The 25,471-nt window shown below is 39.9% G+C and overlaps 1 protein-coding gene across 3 annotated transcripts; it reads left to right on the forward strand.

The window, feature by feature from the left end:
- The first annotated feature begins 10,561 nt into the window (after positions 1-10,561).
- Positions 10,562-19,731, forward strand: MRPS33 (mitochondrial ribosomal protein S33). Of its 3 annotated transcripts, none has more exons than XM_032644007.1 (3): positions 10,562-10,635; positions 15,403-15,644; positions 19,052-19,731. In XM_032644007.1, exons 2-3 carry the CDS (start codon positions 15,430-15,432, stop codon positions 19,155-19,157), a joined length of 321 nt encoding a protein of 106 aa, XP_032499898.1. In that variant the 5' UTR covers positions 10,562-10,635; positions 15,403-15,429; the 3' UTR covers positions 19,158-19,731. The 3 variants fall into 3 exon arrangements, with proteins under 3 accessions (XP_032499898.1, XP_032499900.1, XP_032499899.1); XM_032644009.1 differs by lacking the exon at positions 10,562-10,635 and adding an exon at positions 13,139-13,620; XM_032644008.1 differs by lacking the exon at positions 10,562-10,635 and adding an exon at positions 13,605-13,735.
- Positions 19,732-25,471: the final 5,740 nt, after the last annotated feature.

Consider the following 25,471-nt stretch of genomic DNA (forward strand, 5'->3'; position numbering starts at 1 on the left):
CAGACAAGCTTCACTGTTGAAGGAATGAGGTAATTTCCCCATTAGTAAATTTTTAAGAAAAAGAAATAGGGAAAAGTACTGAACAAGCAAGTAGTGGGAAGAAACCATGATGTGCTGATAATACAGTGTTTGATTAAGAAAAATTGGCTAAGAAAGAAAGAAAAGCAATTCAATTAATAAAATTAGAAATAGCTAGAGAAGGGCTTCCCTGGTGGCGCAGTGGTTGAGAGTCTGCCTGCCGATGCAGGGGACATGGGTTTATGCCCCCGTCCGGGAGGATCCCACATGCCGCAGAGCGGCTAGGCCCGTGAGCCATGGCCGCTGAGCCTGAGCGTCTGGAGCCTGTGCTCTGCAACGGGAGAGGCCACAACAGTGAGGGGCCCACGTACCACAAAAAAAAAAAAAAAAAAAAAAAAAAAGAAATAGCTAGAGAAGAACACTTTTTCAGTCAGACTGGCTTCAAGAATGTCTTCTGCATTTACACACACATTCCTTCACATTTCTCAGTTTGGACTATTATAAATAAGGATGCTATGAACATTTGAATACAAGTCTTTGTGTAAACATATTTTTTCATTTCTCTTGGGTGGAGTGGAATTTTGGGGAATTCTGGTAAGGATATACTTAACATAATAATTTGCCATATTGTGTTCCAAAGTGCCTGTACCATGTTCCAATTCCACTAGCTCGACATCCACACCAACACTTTTATTGTCTGTTTTTAATTTTAGCCATTCTAGTCAGTAAGTTGCCTTTAGTTCACATTTCCCCGATGTTAAGCATCTTTTCACGTGCTCATTTCCCATCCGTGTATCTTCTTTGGTGAAGAGTCTGTTCACATCTTTTGCCCATTTTTCATTGGGTTGTTCGTCTTTTTTTTTTTTTTTTTTTTTTTTTTTGCGGTACACGGGCCTCTCACCGCCGCGGCCTCTCCCACCGCGGAGCACAGGCCCCGGACGCACAGGCCCAGCGGCCATGGCCCACGGGCCCAGCCGCTCCGCGGCATGCGGGATCCTCCCAGACCGGGGCACGAACCCGCGTCCCCTGCATCGGCAGGCGGACTCTCAACCACTGCGCCACCAGGGAAGCCCTCGTCTTATTTTTTAGTTGTAGAGTTCTTTATATTTTCTGACTGGACATGAGTCCTTTATCAGGTATAATTTTTGCAAATATTTTCTCCCAGTTGTGGCTTACCTCTTCATATTTTTAACAGTGTATTTCAAAGATCAGAAGTTTTACATCTTTGATGAAGTACAATTTATCAACTTTTTATTTTATGGTTTGTATTTTTCATGTCCTATCCAAGAAGACTTTGCCTAACCTAATGTCACAGTAATCTTCTTGTATGTTTTCTCAAAGAAATTTTATAGTTTTGGTTCTTACATTTAGATCTATGATACATTTTGAGTTGATTTCTGTACATGGAAATACAAGGTCTCTGGATTAGACAACAGGCCATTTATTGCTCAGAGAGCATCTTAGCACCAGTTCTGATGCCCAGTTCCCCACAGAACAACACAATGAGGGCCTGACGTTACCCTGCAGGTGCAGCAGTGCTAAAACCAGAGGCGAAGACCCCAAAATTATGAGACTCAGAGTTTATGAAGGGACTGATGGCAATCTCTTCTCAAGAGGATGGGAAAGATTTTTACTCTGGAATGTAAACAGATCATCCCTGGGTAATAGGTGATGAGTTTCCTTTTGTTTTTCCTCTTGTATCTCCCAGATTTCACCCGAGGGTGGCCCAAGTGAGGAACTGTGCAGCAGCACAGGCAGCAAAAAACTCCAAGAGAAACACTGTCTTACTGTCTTGAGAACCAAGAAAAGGGGAACCTGAAAGCCAGAAAGTATAGGGAAAATGCATTTTTTCCTCTCTTTTTTCTTTTCTAGCCTTACCGCAAGGTTAGCCCCAGTCATGGGGCTGCACTACAGTGCTGGTGGTGGAGCAAGCATCTGAAACCTCAAGAGGTAACTTATCATTCTGAACACAGGAAGTGCAGGAGGGGCCTTGTCATCTAAAGACTACAGAGGAACCCCTACCATTTTTCTCTCTCCCTTTTTCCTCCCTATTTGGCCCCATGGGTGGCCCCAGTCATGGCAATGCACGTAACTAAACTCCTAAAAGAAACATGTCTTTATAGCAGCCAGAGGATGAGGGAAAAAAGAGGCCCCTGAGAGCCAGAAAGTGTGAAGGAAATCTCAGAAGTCAGAAACATAGAGAAAGGGAACATAATTCTCTATATAAGCTGACCCATTACGGGGCTCACTCCCTAATCCACACATGCTTAGAACTGACCCAGGGGACTTCACTGCTGGCGCAGTTGTTAAGAATCCACCTGCTAATGCAGGGGACACGGGTTCGAGACCTGGCCCTGGAAGATCTCACATGCCACAGAGCAACTAAGCCCGTGCACCACAACTACTGAGCCTGTGCTCTAGAGCCCACGAGCCACAACTGCTGAGCTCACGTGCTGCAACTACTGAAGCCCGCATGCCTAGAGCCCATGCCCTGCCACAAGAGAAGCCACAATAATGGGAAGCCCGCGCACCGCAAAGAAGAGTAGCCCCTGCTTGTCGCAACTAGAGAAAGCCCGCGCACAGCAGTGAAGACCCAACGCAGCCAAAAATCAATCAATCAATCAATAATTTAAAAAAAAAGAACTGACCCAAAGCAGCATTGCAAGGGCTTTGAAAATTGTACTGACATAGAAGCCACACATAACTTGCAATCCAAATATAGCCAAGCTGACTGCCTACTAAAACAAAAAATCAACATTCTCCAGAGAATTTTAACAGGGCTGACAGACTCACCACCTAATATTTGAAATACAAGATACAATCCAAAGTTACTCAACATACAAAGAACCAGGAAACTGTGATCAGTTCTCAAGGGAAAAGAAAAGTAAGATATGCCAACCCCAAAACAACCCAGATATTGGAAATATCAATGACTTTAAAGTAGTCATCATATCCATGCTTCACAAGGATAAACATTCCTGAAGTGAATAGAAACACAGTTCTTGCAAAATAATAGAATCAATAGCAAAGACTCAAATCGAAATTTTAGGGCTGAAAATAAAATAAACATTTCATCTGAAATAAAAATGTCACTGCAATGGTTTGATAACAGAATAGAGACAATGAGAAAGGAAAGGGCCAGTGAAATTGAAGATTAGATTGAAAATAGATTATAGAAGTTATCTCATGTGAGAGGGGAATAAAAAAACAGAGCATTAGCAACTAATCTAGCATTTGAGTCACTGGAGTCCTAGAAGGACAGGAGAAGCAAATTAGTATAAAAAGAATTTTTGAAAAAATAATGGCCATAACTTCCGTAATTTGGTGAAAGACATAAATGTACAGATTCAAGAAGCTCAGGAAACCCAAATAGAATAAATGCAAAAAAAAAAAAAAAAAAGCCAGATTCATCAAATCAAACTTCTAAAGACCAAAGGTGTTTTTTTTCTTAAATCTTAAAACTTCACACATTATATATAAGGGAACAACCATTTGAATTATTGCTGATTTCTCATCAGAAACTATGGAGAGCAGAAGATAGTGGAATAACATTTTTAAGAGCTGAATGAAAACAACTATCAACCCAGAATTCTATATTCAGTGAAAATACCTTTAAGGAATGACAGTGAAATAAAGACATTCTCTTGGGCTTCGCTGGTGGTGCAGTGGTTGAGAGTCCACCTGCCGATGCAGGGGACACGGGTTCGTGCCCCGGTCCGGGAAGATCCCACATGCCGCGGAGTGGCTAGGCCCATGAGACATGGCCGCTGAGCCTGCGCGTCCAGAGCCTGTGTTCTGCAACAGGAGAGGCCACAACAGTGAGAGGCCCGCGTACCGCAAAAAAATAAATAAAGACATTCTCACATGAAGCAAAAATAAAAGAATTTGTCACAAGCAGATCTGCTCTAAAAAAAGTGATAAAAGAAGTTCTTTAGGCTGAAAGGAAATTATACCAGAGGGACACTTGGAACTTCAGGAATGAAGGAAGAACACAGAAATGGTAAATATCTGGGTAAATATAATAGATGCTTTTTCTTCTTTTTTTAAAATATGTATGACTTGAGAAAAAAAGTTATAATCTTCTCCAGTTTTCAATATATGTACATGTACTACTTCAAACAACTGAAGTATTAGTATAAAGAGTGGAGGATAAATGGATAAATATCATTTTAGGCTTGAAATAAAGGGCTGGGAAGCCCAGAAAATAGAGGACCTAGGGTTCAGGGATCCTTTGGCAATGGGTCTTCATATGATACCTACATGCTACTAAATCCTTTCACAAAATATTGACAGTTTTAGATGTGTTGATGTGAGGGAAAACGCATTTAAACTATTTTGATAAAGAGATAACAGTTTCCTATATTGCTAAGTTTTATTTCTCCCTTATTTATCAACTTCTTTGTCTGAAAGGATATACAACAAACATATGAGAATTGGGTGATAGAAACAACAAGGAAGGATGAAGGTCATTTGTGGTAGTATGTGTCACCAGAAGACAGCTTTGCTTTCCCGTATCCATAATTTAGATTAAATCTACATAAATATCCACACACTTATGAAAATGAGACAATTACCCAGATAAACAACAGGTATAAAACTCTTTTTCTGCAATGAGTTCTCACAAAAAGAGATATCAGGAAATGGTAATTACTCTCAGACAATTACCTTAATTCTCCAGTTAGCACTTGTCAACACAGCTTTAGAAAAATTAGTGTACAAATATAACACAGGCTTCAAACTTTTGCTTATGAACCGCCTAAGAGAATTTACAAAATCATTTGCTCTCTCACACATCTTTGGTTAACATCTAAAATTTTTCATCATAAATTTAGAAAGTGGCAAAGTGTATCATGAACATTGAAATTTTAAAATAAAACCAAAAATAAATAAAATAAAACCATTACATCATCTTTTCAATGTCCAAAGGAATAGTAATTTCATATCCATCATCATTTGTTTTTAAAATACACGAATAAGGCCTTCTTTAGAAGTCGAAAAGTTTATACCATTTCTTTTTCTCCTTCAACTTACATTCTACTCACCTCATGAAATTTCACCATATCCTAATATGTTTTTATGCTTAAAAGACATTTATTTCTTGATCATCTATCATATTTCTCTGCAACAAAATATTTGTAGATTGAATTTTAATTTTTTTTAAACTTCAATTTTTTGGTACACAAGTGAGCAAAACAAACTAAATATATCATGAATTTTGGTGAGTGCTTATAAACAACAAAAAATTTAACACACCTCTTGACATAAGCTTTCCCCATTTACCTAATGTATCCATGTATGACTATTACTTATTGCTTGAATGAGACAGCATCAATTCTATCCCTATTTTCACTTGTATTGACGTAAGCACTGAGAAACTTTGTTCACATGAGTAAGTATATGGGAATGGAAAAAGCTAGGTATAGCAATGTCACCCAATTCTTTAAACTCATTCCAAGTTAGATGCCAAAAATTACATAGAAATCTATCATAAAAATTATTTGTAATGATCTATCCACTGACAACTTCACTAGTTCCTCCTTTAAAATTTCTGAAAACAAAGAATTGTTTTCAACCTGACTTTTAAAAGAATATATTGATCTGGAGCAGTTACTGTCTGTGGCTAAGGTTTCTACTACAGATGCTAACATAAGGAAAAACATAGAAGAAGTTTTGCAACTCAAAATAACTTGTAAACAGTGTAGAGGCTGTTTTACTCCAAAAGAGAATCTAAAATCTGAGATAAAAGGAAAATAATTTATTACGCAGCCATCATAGCCATTCACTTTCACAATGTCTGGGAAATAAACCAAAAAAGCAATACGAAGATTTACCAAATCCTTATTTGTTTTGTTCTCATTTAGAAGCATCTTGCCTTACCTGAAATAACCCTTAAAGGATTAGCAAAATGGAAACAGTATTAATTTAACGTAAAATATTTTTTATAAAATACTTTCATTTCATCATGTATTTTATATATTTTTGCTGTACCTTGGAGCTGCAGATATAACTTATTCAATATGCAGAAAATGTGCTATTGACCACGTAATCTAATTAGTAAAGTCAATCCTCACTGTCAAACCAATCATCTAAATAAAATTCACTTTGAGAAAAAGTGTGACAATTTTCAATTCAAATAAATGTGTTAGTATATGAATTTGATGTAAATTTTCTAAAAACTGAGAAATAGATCACAAAATATATCTCATAAGCTCAATTATTAAAACCAATCAAGATTAAAATGATGTGAGAACTAATAGAATTAGTTTATACATGTTCATAATGTCATAAAACCAGGAATAAATCTATATGGGTTCTGTCATCACTTAATTCATAATAGTAAAACATAATCAATAAATATTATTTATGAATTAGAATATGATTTTTTTAAAGCACAGTATTCCTTTAATAAGTATGTCCATGTGTATACTGAAATTTGGTTTTCAGTTTTCAGGAATAACTAAATGAAAATCACATATAAAAATTCTGTAATAGCTCTAACCAGTTTTTTTTTTAAGTAGTAATAAAAACTTTTCCCATATATTTAATGAGGAATAAAAGTATGTTGTTAAAAATAGATCAGTCCAGGGCTTCCCTGGTGGCGCAGTGGTTGAGAGTCTGCCTGCCGATGCGGGGGACGCGGGTTCGTGCCCCGGTCCGGGAGGATCCCACATGCCGCGGAGCAGCTGGGCCCGTGAGCCATGGCCGCTGAGCCTGTGCGTCCGGAGCCTGTGTTCCGCAATGGGAGAGGCCACAGCAGTGAGAGGCCTGCGTACCACAAAAAAAAAAAAAAAAAATAGATCAGTCCAGCAGCCAACACATAATTTTTTGTTAATAAGAAGCACAAAGTATCAAACATGCTAAAAGATAAAATGAGGCCAGGATGGGAGTATTTATATACTTCATGACAGAATTTGATAAAATAAGTATATCAGACAGGATAGGCTAGGTCATGCTGCAGTAACAAACAACAAAATGGTATGACTCAAAACAACAAAGGCTTCTTTCTAACCTAAGCTACATGCACACTGTGGCTGGCAGAACAGATCTGCTCCTCATAATCACTCAAGGGCCCAGGCTGACAGAGCAATGATCCCCTGTACCAGAGGGAAAGGAGAGCTCTAGAGGTTTCATATGGGTAAAGGCAATACTTCTGTTCATAACTCACTGGCCAGAAATAGTCCTATGGCCTTACCCAGTTCCACAATTGCCATGAAATGAACTCCAACCTTATGCCTGAAAAGGGAGGGAATGGGAACTATTTGGTGATCTGTGATTTTTACAATTTGTTTTCAATTTTATTGAACAACACATACCAAATCTAAAATAAAATTACATATGACTTTTTTTGCAGAATATTATGTATAATGGGAAAAAATATGAAGGTCTCTTAAAAAAATCCATTTTATATTTAAAAGAATCAATGTCACTAACCTCCACTCCTTCAGCTGTTCAAAGTCACTTTTTTTCCAGATAACGATACATCTTACAGATAAGTGTTCAGAATAGCTGAAAAAAATTGCTTATGTTTAAATCTGTGAAAAAAATTTAGGGTTCAATATTTTCTTCAATGCTGGTTTTGCTTTGCTCTCACCAGACTCTCCTTCAATAATAATGCACTTCTTAACCACAGAGATAAAAGAGATGTGATGATTAAAAGAGATGTGATGAAAATTACTATCATTCCCACCATTCACAGTCACACAGTATATCTGATTTCAGAAAGTCACAACAAATATCCAATTACCATATTTCTAACAGCCTTACTTCACCCTTACCTGGGATATATGTAAGATGGGAAAAGACAGGAAGCCTAAGAAGTGTTTATAATGCCTTGATTAATAATTAAAGGAAGCTTCTCCCAAAACATGTTGAATTGTCCCTTTGTTTGTCATCCTAGAGGGTTTTATACCCTAGGTGAGGGATATACCTTTCTTTTGTAAAGTTAGAAAAGAACTATTGTAAATGCAGAAGAAGGAAAGAAGAACTTACACAACACTAGGAAAGAGTATAAGGGCTCTATAGATTAATTTACTTCAAGGAGTAGGTATCCACCTGCCCCGTGGACTATTCCACACGATAAGAACTTGAATTGATGTGAGCTTTAATTCCTGCTCAAATAGCAAGAAACATTTGCCACTGAGTATGATGAAGAATGAATTTGCTTACAGCAGAGGCTTTCCATTTTACCACAACTTATAGTGAGCAGTATATTTTACATCATGATCCAATACACATATACATACTGTTTCATGAAACAATAATTACCCTCACTACATGTGAGGCACTCTGATACTTCCTATTCTAATGTCTTTTAATGCTGTTCATGACCCACTAAATTGATTTCACAACCAACTAATGATTCATAACCCACAAATTTAAAACACTGGGCTATAGAAAATAGAAATATATAAGGCAATCTCTGACTATAACAAGTGTCCTTAAGGAAGCTTTAGCTTGGAGGTACAAGTGGATAAGCCAAGGTCTGGAAGTTAATATCTACAGGAGGTTAAATTTTATTCTGTTACATTAGTTTGCCCACCGTAATATTTAAACTTCCCCATTGGTCAGTAACAGTTTTTATAGGCCAATATCATAGACTTGCTGTTTCCAAGTCTGTGGTAGACAGGAAAATGTCCCCCAAGGTTATCAGTCCTAATCCCTGGAACGTGTAAATCCCACTATATATGTGACAAGGGCCCTGGCAGATATGAATAAATTAAGAATCTTGAGATAGGGAGATCATCTGGGATTATCCTGTGGGCCCTAAATGCAATTACACATAACCCTATAAGAGGAAGGCAGTAGGAGATCTGATACACATCGAGGAGAAGGTGATGTAAAGAGGAGGCAGAGAGATATTTGAAGATTCTGGCCTTGAAGATTGGAATAATGTGGCCATAAGTCAGTGAATGCCAGCAACCACCAGAAGCTGGAAGAGTAAAAGAAATTATTCTACCCCAGAGCCTCTGGAAGGAGTGTGGTCTTGCCAACACCTTGATTTGGGCCCATTGATACTGATTTTGGACTTCCAGCCTCCAGAACTGTGAGACAATAAAGTTCTGATGTTTTCAGCTACCAAGTTTGTGGTATTTTGTTATAGCAGGCTCTGAAACTAATAAAAGCCCTATGAAATTGACTTAATAAGAGACAAGGTACAAAGTGCCCCATAGTACACAGCCATCTGTGACTCTCTATGCCTTGCTATATTTTAAGAAAGAGTTATGGTAGCTTACAGAGATTCACAAAACATCCTGATAACACAAATAATAAATAGGCAAAAGGGGAAAAACCAAAGATATATATGCAAAACAGAGCCAACAACAAGGTTTATATTTGTTTATGCAAATATACATGTAATAGTTCCTGCCATGAGTCCACAGCAAATTTGGCTTTAAACTTTCCAGTATTCAAATGAAGTCTCATTGTTTATGTGATTCAGTGGTTATTAGATAAAAACAAGCCAAGACAAGGTGAAATTCCTACCCAGGATATTTCTTTTGGACTGAGCTATGCATGCTATACTCATTACACCCTGTGTCAAGTTCTTAAGCCAGACCCAAGTTAACAAGGCTACTAATTATATCATAGGTTGATAACATATCAAAACTTAACTTGATAAAAACAAATTCTATAGCATATATTGATAAGATATCAAAACCTAAGTTAATAAAACAAAATTCTATAGGAGGGAAGAGGGTGTCAATAGAATACCCTCTAGGAATATAGCTCACCACTGATTTACCTTAATTCCGGGGTACATTTTAGAGTATTTATGACAGGCCTTGAAAAATGCTCAGAAAATAAGAAGTGTTCTCAGCTGAACTATTAAATATTCAACAAATGCTTCAGCCAATGCCTATATGGCTTGCTTGAGAGCAGATCTCTTATGGAGTAAAATACAGTGTTTCTACTGTCAAGCGGGGTCTAGCTAACTACTGAGGAGTCAGATAAATACCCCAGCCCTACTCCCTGAAGAAGTTTCCAGGCCAGTGGGGTAGAGAAACACAAAGCACTCCAAATAGTTCCCCTAATCCAGCAAAGGGATATCAAGAATGGCCTCCGGGAAGCGATACTAATTGACTGTTAGAGATGAGTAGATCGGTGGGAGGGAGGGGAATGGCACCCCTGATAAGTCAGAAGTTTCTTCAGCCCCTAAAGTTAAGCAACGCGCTTGGAGCACGTCAAGGCCTAAGCTGGATGAAAAGAGAAAGAAATCACGCAGAAAGAAAATGGAAGGAGGAAAAGAAAAAACAAAAAATGCATTTCATTCTCCACCACATGGCACACGCATAAACATTGCTTCAGAGGTTGGGGGGGTGGGGGTCAGCACTATAGCCATTTCCACCAAAATAGAGTTAGCGAACCCTGCAGGACGTTCATGAAAGCCAGGCCTCTCGCCCCTGAACCTGCGTTCCGTCAGTCCTCCGCTCACCTGGAGGCGCTCGTCTCACTGCGCAGGCGCCAGGTCAGACGTTAGGAGTTCCGGGCCTCTCACTAATGCTCCACTCTAGCCGCCAAACTTCCGTTTCTCTACTGCTCCCCGCTGAAGTCTCCGGCTGGAACTGGGGGGCGGGCCTTCCGGGAAAGGGGCACGCGGCAGAGGAGGCTTGCGAGTAGGTAAGTCTGTAGGTGACTGTTGGGGGGGGGCATGTAGTGAGTTATGGGCAATGGCTGCAGAGACCCTGCGGAGGTCTCCAACCTTGTAAAGTCGCCAGGAGTAGGACGAGACAATTTCATTAAACAGCTCGGAGGTTTCACAGGTCTCCCCCAAACAACTTGGCCTTTTCCTGCATAACTTGGGTGATTTACCAAACGAAGGACGCTAGCCTAGTTTCCTCTCCGGCGCAGTTACTCTCTTCCTGTTTAGGCAGCATTCAAGGCTCGGTTTCTCTGCTCATCAGTTGGCCTTAGCTTTGTGGGGCTGGGGGTGCAGATTAGTTTTTTTACTAGCTTCAGAAAAGTATGATTGAATGATATTTAAGAAAAATATTAGCGAAATGCCCTACCGATTCAAACGTCGGTTGACTTGACACTGTTGCTTCCATCACAGGCAGGCGTGATCCAGGCAGTTGGAGGAGGTTGGGGGTGTTCTTGTTGAACTGAGTAAAGCTTGACATCAATTCAGAGCCGTTCGTGCCTCTGCGGCCCAGTAAAATAAGCGGTACTGGGCTTTAAAAAAAAAAGCGCTGTGTCTAGATTGTTTTTCTGTGAAACACGTGTGCACATTGTGTGAGTTCCTTGAGGCCTGATAACTATAACTATTAGGGCAGGCCGTGGGCCATGACTTTCGCACGTCAGCCTCATAATTCAGTGAGATAGTACAACTGTCCTGTAGTAGATGAGAAAACGAAGGCAAAGAATACATACTACTGCAAACACGGTATGTCCATTAAAGTGCAGAGGCAAGATTCCAACCAGCTTTTCTACTCCAGAGCTGGCGCTCTCCACTAACCCGTGGTTTTTGAGAAACCTCCCTCCCCAGCAGAATTTACAAACACACACACACACACACACACATTTCAGCATTCACTTTTAAAGTTCCCCCCAGGGATTCACCACACGGAGGGTTACCCAGGTTAAGAACTCCTGCACATTATCTGCACTTTTCAAAGAAAAAAGGCAAACCTAATCCAAAGCCAGTTACTGTATAAACCTGACCTTTTAAATGCATCAGACCTATCAGAATGATCAGAGAAACTTAGCCTTTTATGCTAAAGTAAAGAGATGGATATTTTCTCCTATGGGTTTAACATGTTTTGCTCCGGCACATTTCAGTAATTTGTTTTTGCTTAGCATTTTCAAGTCCAGGTAATTTTTCTTCATGACACTGTTTTCTTTAGTTCACATTTAAAGAAAATTTGATATTTTAAGTGACTATTCTCTACCCCTTAGAATAGCTTCATGTGAATAAAAATCTAATTTTTTTGCCTTTTACCTTAATGTCTTTCACACGGTCATCATGGTTTTTTTAAGATAAAGTTGAAAGTTTCTGTAAAGGGGCATACCAGGGTCCTGAAAAATCCTAGATAAGGCTTTCCAATCTTTAAAAAAATGTAAAGCTAATAGAGTGGCAGTTTGCCAGTCTCAGGACCAATATTTATGGACAGCAGAACTTGTGAGCTGTTTTAGTCTATGTAACAGAAAGGTTTACCAAGCTCCTATGCTGTACTTCATCAGAAGCATACAGGTCTGTGCTCTGTTAGAGACTACAAAGCAGTAATTGGCAATTGTCATAGCCATTTTCAGTTTGCTTCTATTTAGCGAGTGTTTCTTTGTTTCTAGTAAAGGATTCAGGTTTGGAGAGGCTTATTCTCTTTCTCCATCATAAAAGTTTTAGGACTTGGATTTTGTGATATGACCATTTCCATTGGATTCTAATGAGACCTTATTATTTATGAGCTATGTGTCCCAGTACTTTGCTACATTCCATGGTGGGCATGGAGATAACTTAGCATCCTGGAAAGGCTTCCGTGACCACTGTCCTAGTGAGTCCCTCCCTCCTTACTACCTGTCAGGTTACCAAGCTGCTGGTCCCCTCGTCTATGTTTCTCTGGCTGTCAGTGTCTATAAGTGAGGATACCATTCCAGGGAGGTGCAGGTTCAACTACATGGAGTATGCATATGCTTTTTTACATGATTAAATGAGGACAAGGAATAAACAAATGTGTCTGTATAGAACGTATGAACACCAAGCATGTTCAGGTTTTTCCTTTTTTCTTTTTTTAGTTTACCATTGATTCAGTGCCACTGTCTTGTTTCTCACATGGTCCTTCAAGCTTTGTTTTTCGAAAAGGAAACTCATATTTAGAGAGGATAGGTAATTGTTCAAAATAACCCAGTTGATGAGTGGCAGAGCCAGTACTCAAACCTAGGCCTCAGGATTCCATGCTGCCTCTTCATTTAAAAATAAAATGATTTGGGGCTTCCCTGGTGGCGCAGTGGTTGAGAGTCCGCCTGCCGATGCCGGGGACATGGATTCGTGCCCCGGTCCGGGAGATCCCACATGCCGCGGAGCGGCTGGGCCCGTGAGCCATGGCCGCTGAGCCTGCGCGTCCGGAGCCTGTGCTCCGCAATGGAGAGGCCGCAACAGTGAGAGGCCTGCGTACCGCAAATAAAATAAAATAAAATGATTTGGTGTTCAGAACATATTTTCGTGAAAATTTTGTAGCAAAATGATAGTTCCTAGACCACCTTACAAATAACTGATCCTGGAAATACTGTGCAATGGCGACAGAAATCTGTTCTGATGCCATAATGGTAATTAAGCAAAACAAAGAAAAGTTGATTAAGAAACCTTTTGTTTTTAAGTTTTTTTGTCTGATGTTTGGGAAAAAGATAACCTTAAAGGTGGAAAGAAGACAAAAGATAATGCATGCAAAGAAAATTTGTAGCTTCTGAAGGCAACTTCTGGTAATTTGCAAGGCCTTTAGAGGTTTATAGCACTGACTGTTTTCTCTTTATACATTAACTGTTAATGCCTTTTTTTCTCATTGATGAAATTATACATCTCTGACAACCCTAATCCATCCCCATCCACATAATGGAGCAAGAGTTGGGAGAGAAAGGAATCCTAGAACTGAGTGCTGAAAGGAAAAGGAAGGAGTAAGTAAGGTTTGCACAGATCCCAGGTTGGAGGGGAGAGACCTTGGACAGTTCTCCCACTGCTGGCCTTCAGGTGGCGCTATTGGCCCAAGATTGCTCGGTTGGTGTTCAGAAGGTAAATGGTTTGAGACTGACATTCTGAAATTGGTTTGAGGTCATCCTCTGCCCTTTCAATGGATCTTGGAATGGACATGAAAAAATCTTTAATTTAAATACTGGATATTTAAATTGCCAGAGCAGTTTTGAAATTAACTTGGCAGCATTCCTGTTTAGGAGGGTTTTTTAATGTATTTCTTCTCTTGGTTTTTCAAGATAGGTTTATGCCTTTTTTCTATTTGGAGATCAACTCCTTTTCATCCCAGCTGAACTGCCCCCCAGGATACTGTCTTAGTCAGCAAAGACTCTCATCTCACTATAAAAATTTCATGTAAATTAGCATATTCTGCCAACAGGTACCCTTACATTTGAACTAGAATGGAATGAGGGTTATTCCACCAGCAACATTCTTTTTTGTTTTTTTTCAGATAAGGAACTCTCAAATGCTTTTTTTTAAATTGAAGTATAGTTGGTGTACAATATTATATGTTACAAGTGTACCATATAGTGATTCACAATTTTTAAAGGTAACAGTCCATTTACAGTTATTATAAAATATTGGCTGTAGTACCTGTGAACGTTCTTGATTTTTATGTATCACCTATATAATCTTCGATATATAGTACCTATAATTTCTGCATATTACAGATACCATTCTTATACTATTTCAACATTCTATGCCTCTGAAGAAAAAGTTACTGTTTTCAGCTAATAAGAATTTAGCTAATTTTCATTAAAGCAGAATATATAAAATGGAAGATAAGGCAAGTAACATCACAATTCATAAATGCCTTTTGTTCAGGAATAAAATGAATCTTTTGAGCTGTTGAGTTAATTCCTATAAGACTACTATCTTTGTTTTTCCCAGCTGGCTCTCAGTCTCTAGGCAGAATTCAATCCGGCAACCTGGAGGCTAAATGACCTCATAACTCATTAGCTGTTCTTAGAGCCATCTGGAGCCCTTGAGGAGAACAGCATTCAAAGGGCTGATAATAAAGACAACAGCATAATTATTTCTCCACGGTGATTAAACCTTTAGGTGGCAAGCAGTCAGCATATTTATTATGCAGATTGCTGAGGTAGGTGTTTTCTGAAGGTATAATAACAATGCTGTGGTAGGATAACTTGTTTCCCTGTCCTCATCTAGCCTACAAATAGGTAAGCTGACTCTCAGTAAATAACCTATTGAGGCATAAAATCGTTCACTGTAAAAGAGGCAGTGCAGCTGGGGCGTAATAGTGTGTGAACACCAAATGTAAAAGATGCAAAGAGGGGCTTCCCTGGTGGCGCAGTGGTTGAGAGTCCGCCTGCCGATGCAGGGGATACGGGTTTGTGCCCCGGTCTGGGAGGATCCCACATGCTGCGCGTGGAGCGGCTGGGCTTGTGAGCCATGGCCGCTGAGCCTGCGCGTCCGGAGCCTGTGCTCCGCAATGGGAGAGGCCACAACAGTGAGAGGCCCGCATACCGCAAAAAAAAAAAAAAAAAAAAAAAAAGATGCAAAAAATGTAAAGCATGAAAAGGAAATAGCCACTTGGACTGTGGATATTTCTCAATGCCAAGGCACGTCCTACCAAAGATGTGAACTGATTCACATGTGGCTTGCCGTGTTTTCACTTTGTAAACTGTTCATTCGATAATCTGGGAATTTCTTGCACTGACCTGTTTATCTTTCTTCATTTTCTATAGGGACTCTTGCTCCTTGCTGTGCAAGAAATGTCGTCACTTTCAGAGTATGCCTTGCGCATGAGTCGTCTGAGTGCCCGGCTGTTTGGTGAAGTTGCCAGGCCTGCTGATTCCAAATCCATGAAAGTGGTGAAGCTGTTCAGTGAGCAGCCTTTGGCCAAGAGGAAGGAGACTTACGACTGGTATCCTAATCACAACACTTATTTTGCACTCATGGGGACACTACGTTTTCTTGGACTCTACAGGTAATGACAAAAAAAAAAACACACACACACGAAGAGTAACCTATAAGAAATTTGTTTAGTAGATCAGAAAAGGAAAAAATTAGCCTTTCTATCTTTATAGTTTTGTGGTTCTTATAATAGTGCTCAGGTAGTTCAAAAGGTACAGTTGTGGGAGGGGAAAGCTTTCAAAATATCCATAATGAATATACTTTAAAAAAAAAAGGAAACATGTACTTATTGGAAGACATAATTTAATTATGTCTAAAATGTGACTAACATTGACTAGATACTGAGCTATAGTGAGATGTTAAATTAGTCATTAATCTAAGAGCACTCAATGGATGCAGAGGAAAACTGGTCTAAACACTGAGCACATTCTTGTTGGTCAGATGAAAAGAGTCCCTGCTTCCTAACTGGTGAGGGGGAGCCTCCTTCCTTTCCTGATGGCAGTTTTGTAGGATTTATTTCCTTTCACCCTCTTTGGACACTTTTTGTTGGTACCCTTTTTGGTATACTAATTTGGTCTAAATAAGCTGTAGTTTACCTTTAAGAGTAATATGTAATCAACATTATAATAGGATAATAATATGTAATAGTAAGAGTAGCAGGCTCTTTCCACCATGCATTTGTATGTTTGTGTATGTGTCGGAAGTGGGTGCTTAAGATGATATACTGCTCTAGAAAGAAAAAAGATCAAATACCCATGTGACCATTTTCTTTAAAAAAATGTCTTAGTTACCAAACAAATACATGCTCATTATAAAAGAATTTAAACAGTACATAATTGTATAAAGTTAAAATGCCTACTTTTTTTTTTCAATTTAACAAGTTTTAATTGGACTTGTCTTAGGGCAACAATACAAACATTAATTTGGGACTGTTTGCGCTAATATAATAAAATTAATAGTTCATTCCAGATAACTAAAGATTGGTACATTCATTTATCCAATAGATTTTCTTTTTAAGTACCTTCCATGTACAGGCACTTAAGATGGGCATAAGGGGAATAGCAATGAACAAAATAGAATAGATTTTCTTAGTTAATATATTACTAGAGATGATAGTCCATGACGTATTTTGAATTTCTGGAATTGCTTTTGGGATTATCTCCCTTGCCACTAGTCTCAGCTCAAAAAATAAAAATTAATTTTATTCTTACCCCAAATAAAATATCGGAAGGTAGATGTCCTCAGTAGAAAATCATAACCCATAACCAAATTAAATACATTCAGTTATTTTAATTTACTTGTTTGCTGCTACTCTCCATTTGTTTGAAAAATAAAGCCTTAACTATCTTTGGGGACAGAGAAAAAATACTTAGCATTTAGTTATCCATGGAAAAGCACAATTATTTTCATATTTAGCCACTAGTTATGGTAAATGGTGCCTCTAACACAAGGCCTTCTGGGAAGTCAGGCAGGATGAAACTAGACAGTCTTCAATGAAGAAAATCTTACTCAGAGACCTACAAAACAGGGAGGGAAGCAGGTTCTCAAAAACAGTGACTCATTCAGCCAAGCAGGTGCTTGGGCTGGTCCATCAGCAGAGACAAAGACCCCTGCCTTTGTCGCTTGCTCTCTGGAGGAGGTTGTCAGGAAAGGTTGGCGGGGGGAGGGAAGGAGGAGGGGGGAACATATTAAATAAGTAAATTATATGGTGTGTTACAAAGTTGAATGTGCTACAGGGAAGAAAACAGTAGAGCCTGCTGAGCAGCATCAAGAGTGCTAACCGGGCACTCAGTGGGCGGGGAGAGGACAGGGCACAGTATTAAACAGGACAGTCAGGGTTAGCCTCATTGAGAAGATGAGGCTTAAGCAGAGACTTGAGGGTGGTGAGTGAGCCAGGTGGGACCCAGGGAAGAGCTTGCAAGGCAGAGACAAGAGCAGAGCAAAGGCCTTGAGTTGGAATGTTCCTCGTCTGTTCCAGGGGCTGCACAGGCTGAGGGGAGAACAGTGGGACAGGAGGTGGATTGTGCAGGGGGCTGAGTAAAACGGGGAGCGGTTTGCCAGGTTGTAAACAGGAGTGACATGATCTGACTTATATTTCAGAAGAATTACTCTGTTTTTGAGAATGACTTAAATGGGGGGCAATCATAGCTGATCCCTAAGAGGTCTGTTGTGTCTATCATGTTCATGGAATGAAACATCATACCCTATAAAACTGATCTGTTTTAAAACAGCCTAGGGGGGATTCCCTGGCAGTGTAGTGGTTAAGACTCTGAGCTTTCACTGCTAAGGGCCCGGGTTCAATGCGGTTGGGGGACTAAGATCCCACAGACCACATGGCACGGCCAAAATAAAAAAATAAAGTAAAACAGCCTAGGGAGTTAAAAATTGGGCCCAGCAAACCCCTCTCTTACATTTGATTGGTACACCATTATCCACCCTTTTACAGGTGAGGAGACCAAGGGGCAGGGAGGGAAGATTCCTTATCCAAGGTCACACAGCTACTGAATGGTGGAGCTGTGACTTGAACCCAGGGTCAAATGGGTTCCACAGCTTACATATTTAAACACTATACTGTTTGAGGGCCTCTATATCCGCAGGTTGCATATCTGCGGATTCAACCGACCACGGATCAAAAATATTCTAAAAAATTCCAGAAAGTTCCAAAAAGCAAAACTTGAATCTGCCACACACCTGGCAACTATTTATATAGCACTTACATTGTATTAGGTGTTATAAGTAATGTAGAGATGATTTTAAATATTCAGGAGGATGTGTGTAGAATATGCAAATACTATGCTGTTTTACGTAAGGGACTTGAGCATCAGTGGATTTCAGTATCTGGGGGGGGGGTCCTAGAGCCAGTGCCCCAAGAATACTGACCGTATTTGATCTTAGAATGCAGATATTTTTATACAGTACAGGCAGTCTTCATTCGTATGTACAGACAGTCCTGGCTGCCTTGACCCCTGGAGGATCTGTCTGTTGATCCGGCTTCCTTCTGCCTGAGACTTTCCCTGGCAGCCTTTTTGTGTGAATCATCCACTGCCATCAGGGCAGTTTCCTCCAGGCCTTTCCCCTTTGTAGCAGGTGCTAATCCCTGGGCCCCTCAGGGTCTCGTGTAGCTGTTGAAGCTTACACCCACTTTCTGCCCCCTTCAGTGTTTAGTCTTAGTGTTACAGGGAAATTTGGGGCAATTATTAGTGTTGTATCCTAGTTACCTAGGTTTACATGGGCGGGTTTGGTAATTAAGCTGTTCGTAGTATTGTTTCTGTGAGGGAAAACTGACCTAGAAATGAACTTTGGGAACACAGCCCATCTGTATGTCGGGGGTTCCCTGTCCTTTCTGTTCACCAAGCTGAGCATGCGTCCTGTAGAAGTCAAAGCTTGATAACCAGAACCACCTAAGAGAACGTTCTAGATTGGTGTATTTCTCCAGTCTGAAAAAAATACTGGCTACTTTTTTTTTCTTTCTCTTTTCAGAGATGAGCATCAGGACTTTAAGGATGAGCAGCGGCGTCTGAAGAAGCTTCGTGGAAAGGGGAAACCAAGGAAAGGAGAAGGGAAGAGAGCAGCAAAAAGGAAATAGTGTTGGGCCATCAGGGGAGGACTTCTCCCTCAGCAACCAAGAGCAGGACGAAGTGTATTTATTGTCCCTCCACATATTGGAGGAGTACAAGCTTCCTAAGTTGAAGATTATTCAGAGGAATACAGTCATCTCCGTGCTGAAGTCTAATGCAGTTGAATTGTGACTGGTTTCTTGAACACATTTTAATTCTGCAACATTGTTTACCTTGGTTCTGTAATCTGAAGTTTACCTTATTCCCCAGAGAAATGAGTGCATGATTACTACTGAATGACTTGTTTGGGAGGGGATGGGATGTTGGCGGAGTGGAGGGGAAACTCATTAAATGAACACCCTCGTTACTCCCTTCTTGCTTCCCCACTTAGCCAGCCCTAAGCTCTTTCATCTCTCTGGCTGTTCAGCTACTGTCTCCACCACCAAGCTCACAAACTTGATGTGCCTCTCCACCTACTCCTTTGAGAATATCTGTAAGATAAATTTGTGGGATAAAAGGCTGCGTCTGTTAAGAGAGCATTGGGTACCTGCTGTATACAGGCTACCAGAGCCTGGGTAATACAGTGGTTTGCAACAAACAGTCCGTACCTTGTGGAACTTTCAGTCCTGAGGGAGAGCCTAATATTACATAATTACATAAATACAATTGTATTACATGCTACAAAAGAAAAATCCAGACCAGACTTCTGTGAGAGTGTGGATGGATCGATGGATCGATCCACAAAGATAGCAAGAGGCCCAAACCTCATTAGGTATTTTAAAGAAGGCGTCCCTGAAGAGATGATATTTAAGCGGGGCTCAGAAGAATAAATTAGAGTTAGGCAGAAGAAAAATGGTGGAAAAGCGTTTGAGGCACAGAGAACGCCGTTTGCAAAGCCCTAAGGTAAGAAGAAATTGTCCCGTTCAAGGAATTGGAAAAAAGACCACTAACTAGTATGGGTTAGTCATAATGAAATAGACAAAGGCCAGACTGTGAAGGGCTTTGCAAGTTCTGTGAAAAAGGTTGGACTTAACCAACTTAACCAGAGATCAAAGTGTAAGACGTCATTTCTATGAGCGGTGAGTTGTACACAGTTGAGGAGCTCGATGCTCATTGTGTTATATTCTAGCAGTGAGTTTCCAGTGAGGTTGCAAGGGCTTCTCTGATTTTTCTTTTTGTCCAAGAATTCTGAAGATCTTTAGCACCATCAAGGAAATTTTTTTAAGTACTTTGTTTTTATGGTGGTAAAATCATAAAATTCATCATCCTAACGATTTTTAAGTGTACAGTACAGAAGTGCTAACTATATGCACATTGTGGTGCCAAGTAAAGTACCTTTAACCTCGTTCCTACCTCTCTCAGGAAGAGAGCGAAGCACACAGGCGGGAGCACGTGCAGCAACTACTCCAACTATACTTTTCTTTCCCTCCAACGCTGGAAGTACTGGCAATAACTGCCCCGTGAATAATTCCTGAACTAGTAGGAATCCTGCTGCACATGTTAGATAAATGGTATTTTTAAAGAGGCCTAATCCAGATGGTATAGCTAGGGCCTACATTACAGTTGTTGGTAAAAATAAAAACTAACTAAAAATGGGTAATTCCATCTGATAGATGTGAATGCCAGCAGAAGGCTGAGAATCCAGTTCGAACTCTTTCCCGAGCACCTGCCACATGCCTGGCACATGCTAATTTTAGAGGACACAGATAAATAGCCTTAGTCCTTAAGACGGTGTGAATGAGCACGTGTGTGTTTGTTGTAAAGTATCGACAAGATCTTGGGGATTTGCTCGGAAACGTGCAGATGCACTGTTACTCTTGGCCAATGCAAGAGTGGGTGGATGCTTACCCTTCCCCCTCCCTGTGTCCTCAGGTCCATTCTCTAGTAGGTCTGCGTCTTTGTTCCCATCTTGCCCCTAGGTTCTTCATGACCATTTTTTTGTTTGTTTTTAGATTCCATATATATGTGTTAGCATACAGTATTTGTTTTTCTTTCTGACTTACTTCACTCTGTATGACAGACTCTAGGTCCATCCACCTCACTGCAAATAACTCAGTTCCGTTCCTTTTTATGGCTGAGTAATATTCTATTGTGTATATGTGCCACATCTTCTTTATCCATTCATCTGTCGATGGACACTTAGGTTGCTTCCATGTCCTGGCTATTGTAAATAGAGCTGCAATGAACATTGTGGTACGTGAGGACGAGTCAATTCTTGATGCCGTGGAACCAACACATTTCAGGACACCAGTGACCAAAGGTTAAGACAAGAACTAACTGCAACTAGAAAAAAAGTCTTTTAACTGTAGGTTTCAGCTAGCCAGATTGTTTAGTTGGATTTCTCTGGTCACGACCCAAACTATTTGTTTTCCCTCTAATGTTTAATGTTTTGTGTGCATGGAGGATTTTGCCCTTGACTTTAGTATGGCATAGTAAAAAGAGATTGGGGTTTGGATTCAAAAGTCATGGGTTTGTGACAGAGTTCTACTCACTGGCTGGGAGACCTCAAGTCACTTAACGCCTCTGAACCTCTTTCTGCCTCTGTCAAATCCTGATAATACTTCACTGGATTAATGAAATCATGTTTGTGAAAAGGACTAGGTAAACTGTAAGAGGTTAATCGAATATTTTTACATACAGCTATTTGTATGACCAGTAAGAATCGGTATGTCTTACTAGCAGGTTTTTCCAAGAAGGTGTTGACAAATACTTGCTAAAAATATGAAGTTCTCTGTATTTACATGCAGCATGATAGGTTCAGGAAGAAACAAGTGTGAGATGCATTTTATTGTTTTTTCTTTTTAACATTTTATTTAATTTTTGGCTGCGCCATGTGTTAGTTGCAGCACACAGGCTCTTCGTCGTGGCATGCAGGCTTCTCTTTAGTTGTGGCGTGTGGGTTTTCTCTCTCTAGTTGTGGCGCGCGGGCTCCAGGGCGCGTGGGCTCTGCAGTTGGTGGCATGCAGGCTCTCTCGTTGAGGTGCGTGGGCTCAGTAGTTGTGGCGCACAGGCTTAGTTGCTTCGCGGCATGTGGGATCTTCCCGGACCAGGGATCGAACCCATGTCCCCCGCGTTGGAAGGCGGATTCTTTACCACTGGACCACCAGGGAAGTCCCAAAATGCATTTTATTGTTATGTAATCATGGGTTCCAGAAATTTATTTTTTAAAAAAGCAAACACATACATAATAATGCTTTTATTTACGAAGCACCTTCCACAAAAGAATAAGTCAGAATTTAAAATTCCACCCTCTTCACCTTTTTCCTCTTTCCTCACACATTTCTCCCAAAGCTTCTAAGTCTCAAAGTTTAGAGAGTGAGAGATAGGAACAAACTTCCAGAGCAATAGACAGGGGGAAAGGTCTTTCAACCTGCCAATCCTGTCTTCATGGCCCTTCTTGAGTACTCATTTGTTAGTTCAAAAGGAAGCGTTTCTTTAAAAAAAAAAAAAATTTGAGATAAAATCAGCAAAACAAACAGCAATACATTCAAGAAGACTTAGATAAAACAGGGAAACAAACAGTGAAACGCTGGATATCCAAATACTGGAAAACCAGTAAAACATTTATGCTGAACTTGAAACATGTTTTGTAAAATGACATCGAAGAAGCAAAACAGAGAAGTTCATGAAACTAGTGGGAAGACTGACCAAAGAACCTACCCAGATGCAACTTTCTAACGTCGCTGGAGATCTGGTAGAATTATAAGTTCATATTAAAGTAGAAACTAGACTTTAAACCAATGTAGATTCTAAATCGTCTTCTACTTAAGAAAATGTGTTTTCTGAGACAGGATAGATTCATTTACGGAGAATTTTCTGTGTCTGTTGCAGAAAACATGCGCTTCTCCTTACTGACAATCTGAATTGGTGCTCGGTACAGAATCATCTTCCCCAAATTGCCTGAAAACTACTAACTCACCCTTCCTTTTGAGTTTGGCATAAAAACAACACTCAACAGAAATTGAAGAGAACAAGGATCTATCTAAAAAGAGCTCCAGGCTGAGTATATCGGTATGGGAACTGACCAGTGCATTAAGCACCAAACAAGCTAAATTCTTAACAAAGAAATAGAGAGAGAGGAGAGATCCATGTGGTTTGAATCATCAGGAACTTCACAAGCAGTGAGAACAATGATTGCAAGTAATGTCAACATTTTTGGAGCACTTACCAGATGCCAGGCGTTGTGCTTTGTAAACCTTACGTAACCCCCGTATGATAAAAATCCCCGTTTTACAGATGAAGAAACTGAGGCTTAGATCTTGTACCCAAGATCACACAGCTCTAAATGTCTTAGACTGAGGTTTAAATCCAAGCTCCCTGACTCAAAAGCCTGTACCTTTTATGACACGACAGAGTAGCACAGATCTGCTAAGTCTGAGAATTATCGTAACAATAACTACCACTTGTCCAGTGTTTTAGCATTTACCAAGCACTATGCTTACCTCTTTCTATAAGCTATATCACTTAATTCTTAAAACAACCCTATGAAGGAAGTGTTACCTTTCCCATTCTATATGTGGGAAAGGCTCCAGCTCCAGCTATGCATTAGAATCACCGGCAGGAGGTTAGAAGAGCCCTGTGCCTGGTCCCACTCCAGGCCAATTCAATCCGAGTTGGGACAGGGAGGGAGAAATGACTTAATCACTGTATTTTTGAGAAGCTCCTATGGCTCTGTTATGTAGCCAAGTTTAAGAATCACTGGTTTAAAGCAGTATTCCTCAGACTCCAGTGTTCAGCAGTATCATCTGGAGAGCTTGTCAGACATAGCTGGCCACACCCCAGAGCGTCTTATTCAGTAGGGCTCCAAGGGGCCCAAGAATTTGCATTCGTAGTGCTTCCCAGGTGTTGCTGGTGCTGCTGGTGTGGGACCACACTTGGAGAACTATTAGTTTAAAGTCGCTTGGCCAAGGTCCCCCCATTGGCAAACTATTGTGGATCTACCTCGCTAGTGAAATTCCCTAGCCACCCTGGAACCTTTTCAAATCTTTAGAACTTGACAGCAGTAAAATAAGGTATCCCATGTAGGGAGAAAGATTTAGCTAATATGAGAAAGTTTATGAAAATACTGAATGTTGTTAAAAAAATTGAATAAATGGAGAGGGATCCCATATATCTGAATGGGAAGATTATGTATTGAGATGTTAATTGTTTACATTTAATTTATAGAATTTATTTTATAATTTCTATCAAAATTTCGATATACATTTCTTGTGTTTGATAAAAGGATTTAAAATTTCAAAATCTATTTGGAAGGAAAAATAGAGAACACAAGAAATTCTGAAAAGGAAGAATAATGTGGGGACTTACAACAGATGTTGAAACATATAAATTGTTTCTGGATTTCCCTGGTGGTGCATTGGATAGAATCTGCCTACCAATGCAGGGGACACAGGTTAGATCCCTGGTCCAGGAAGATCCCACGTGCTGTGGAGCAACTAAGCCCGTGAGCCACAACTACTGAAGCCCGTGTGCCCTAGGGCCCACGTGCGGCAACTACTGAGCCTGTGTGCTGTAACTACTGAAGCCTGCGCGCCTAGAGCCCGTGCTCTGCAACAAGAGAAGCCACCGCAATGAGAAGCCTGCGCACTGCAAAAAAGAACCAACACAGCCAAAAAAAAAAAAAAGTTGTTTCTAAAAATAGTGATATTCATACAAGAATAAATCATTGGGGAAAAAAAGAGATAACCCAGAAATAGTTTGTATAAGAATTAACATATAATAAAAGATGCTTCACAAATTAGTTAATAAATGGTATTGGGACAATTAGTTGGCAATTGGGTGGGGGAAAAACAATTTAGGTTATCACTTCATGCCATACACCAAATAAATTTTGGATGCGTCAGTAATTAAACGTGGGAAAATTATTAATGGAAACTATAAGGGAATAGAACTGAATCATTAGCTAAACTTGGACAGGAATTTACTTCTCTAACTTCAAGTAATAAAAGAAGCCCAAGGAAAAGGCAAGCAGATTAAAAACAGGTTCTTAAGAAAATTTTTAAATGATACCAAAAAATATTTATGGCAAACAAGACAAATAAATAGGGTATTTTTAAAGTTATATAAAGAGCTCATACAATTTTATGAGAAAAACATTCATGTAACAAAAGAAAAAGGGCAAATGATATAAGTAGGCAAATGACACAAAAAGAGCAACTAGAAGTAGTAAACAAATACACGGGGGATACACACTCTGGCCTCAGGGCCATTATATCTTTGCCTCCAAACACAATCTCCCCCGACGTTCCACCTGACTCTTAAACTCACTTTTTCAGGTCTTTGTTCAAATGTCACCTCAACAAAGCTTTCTCTGGCCACCCATTTGAAAATCACATATGTTATT

This window comes from Phocoena sinus, chromosome 9, assembly GCF_008692025.1.
Source record: "Phocoena sinus isolate mPhoSin1 chromosome 9, mPhoSin1.pri, whole genome shotgun sequence".
Classification (NCBI taxonomy): domain Eukaryota; kingdom Metazoa; phylum Chordata; class Mammalia; order Artiodactyla; family Phocoenidae; genus Phocoena; species Phocoena sinus.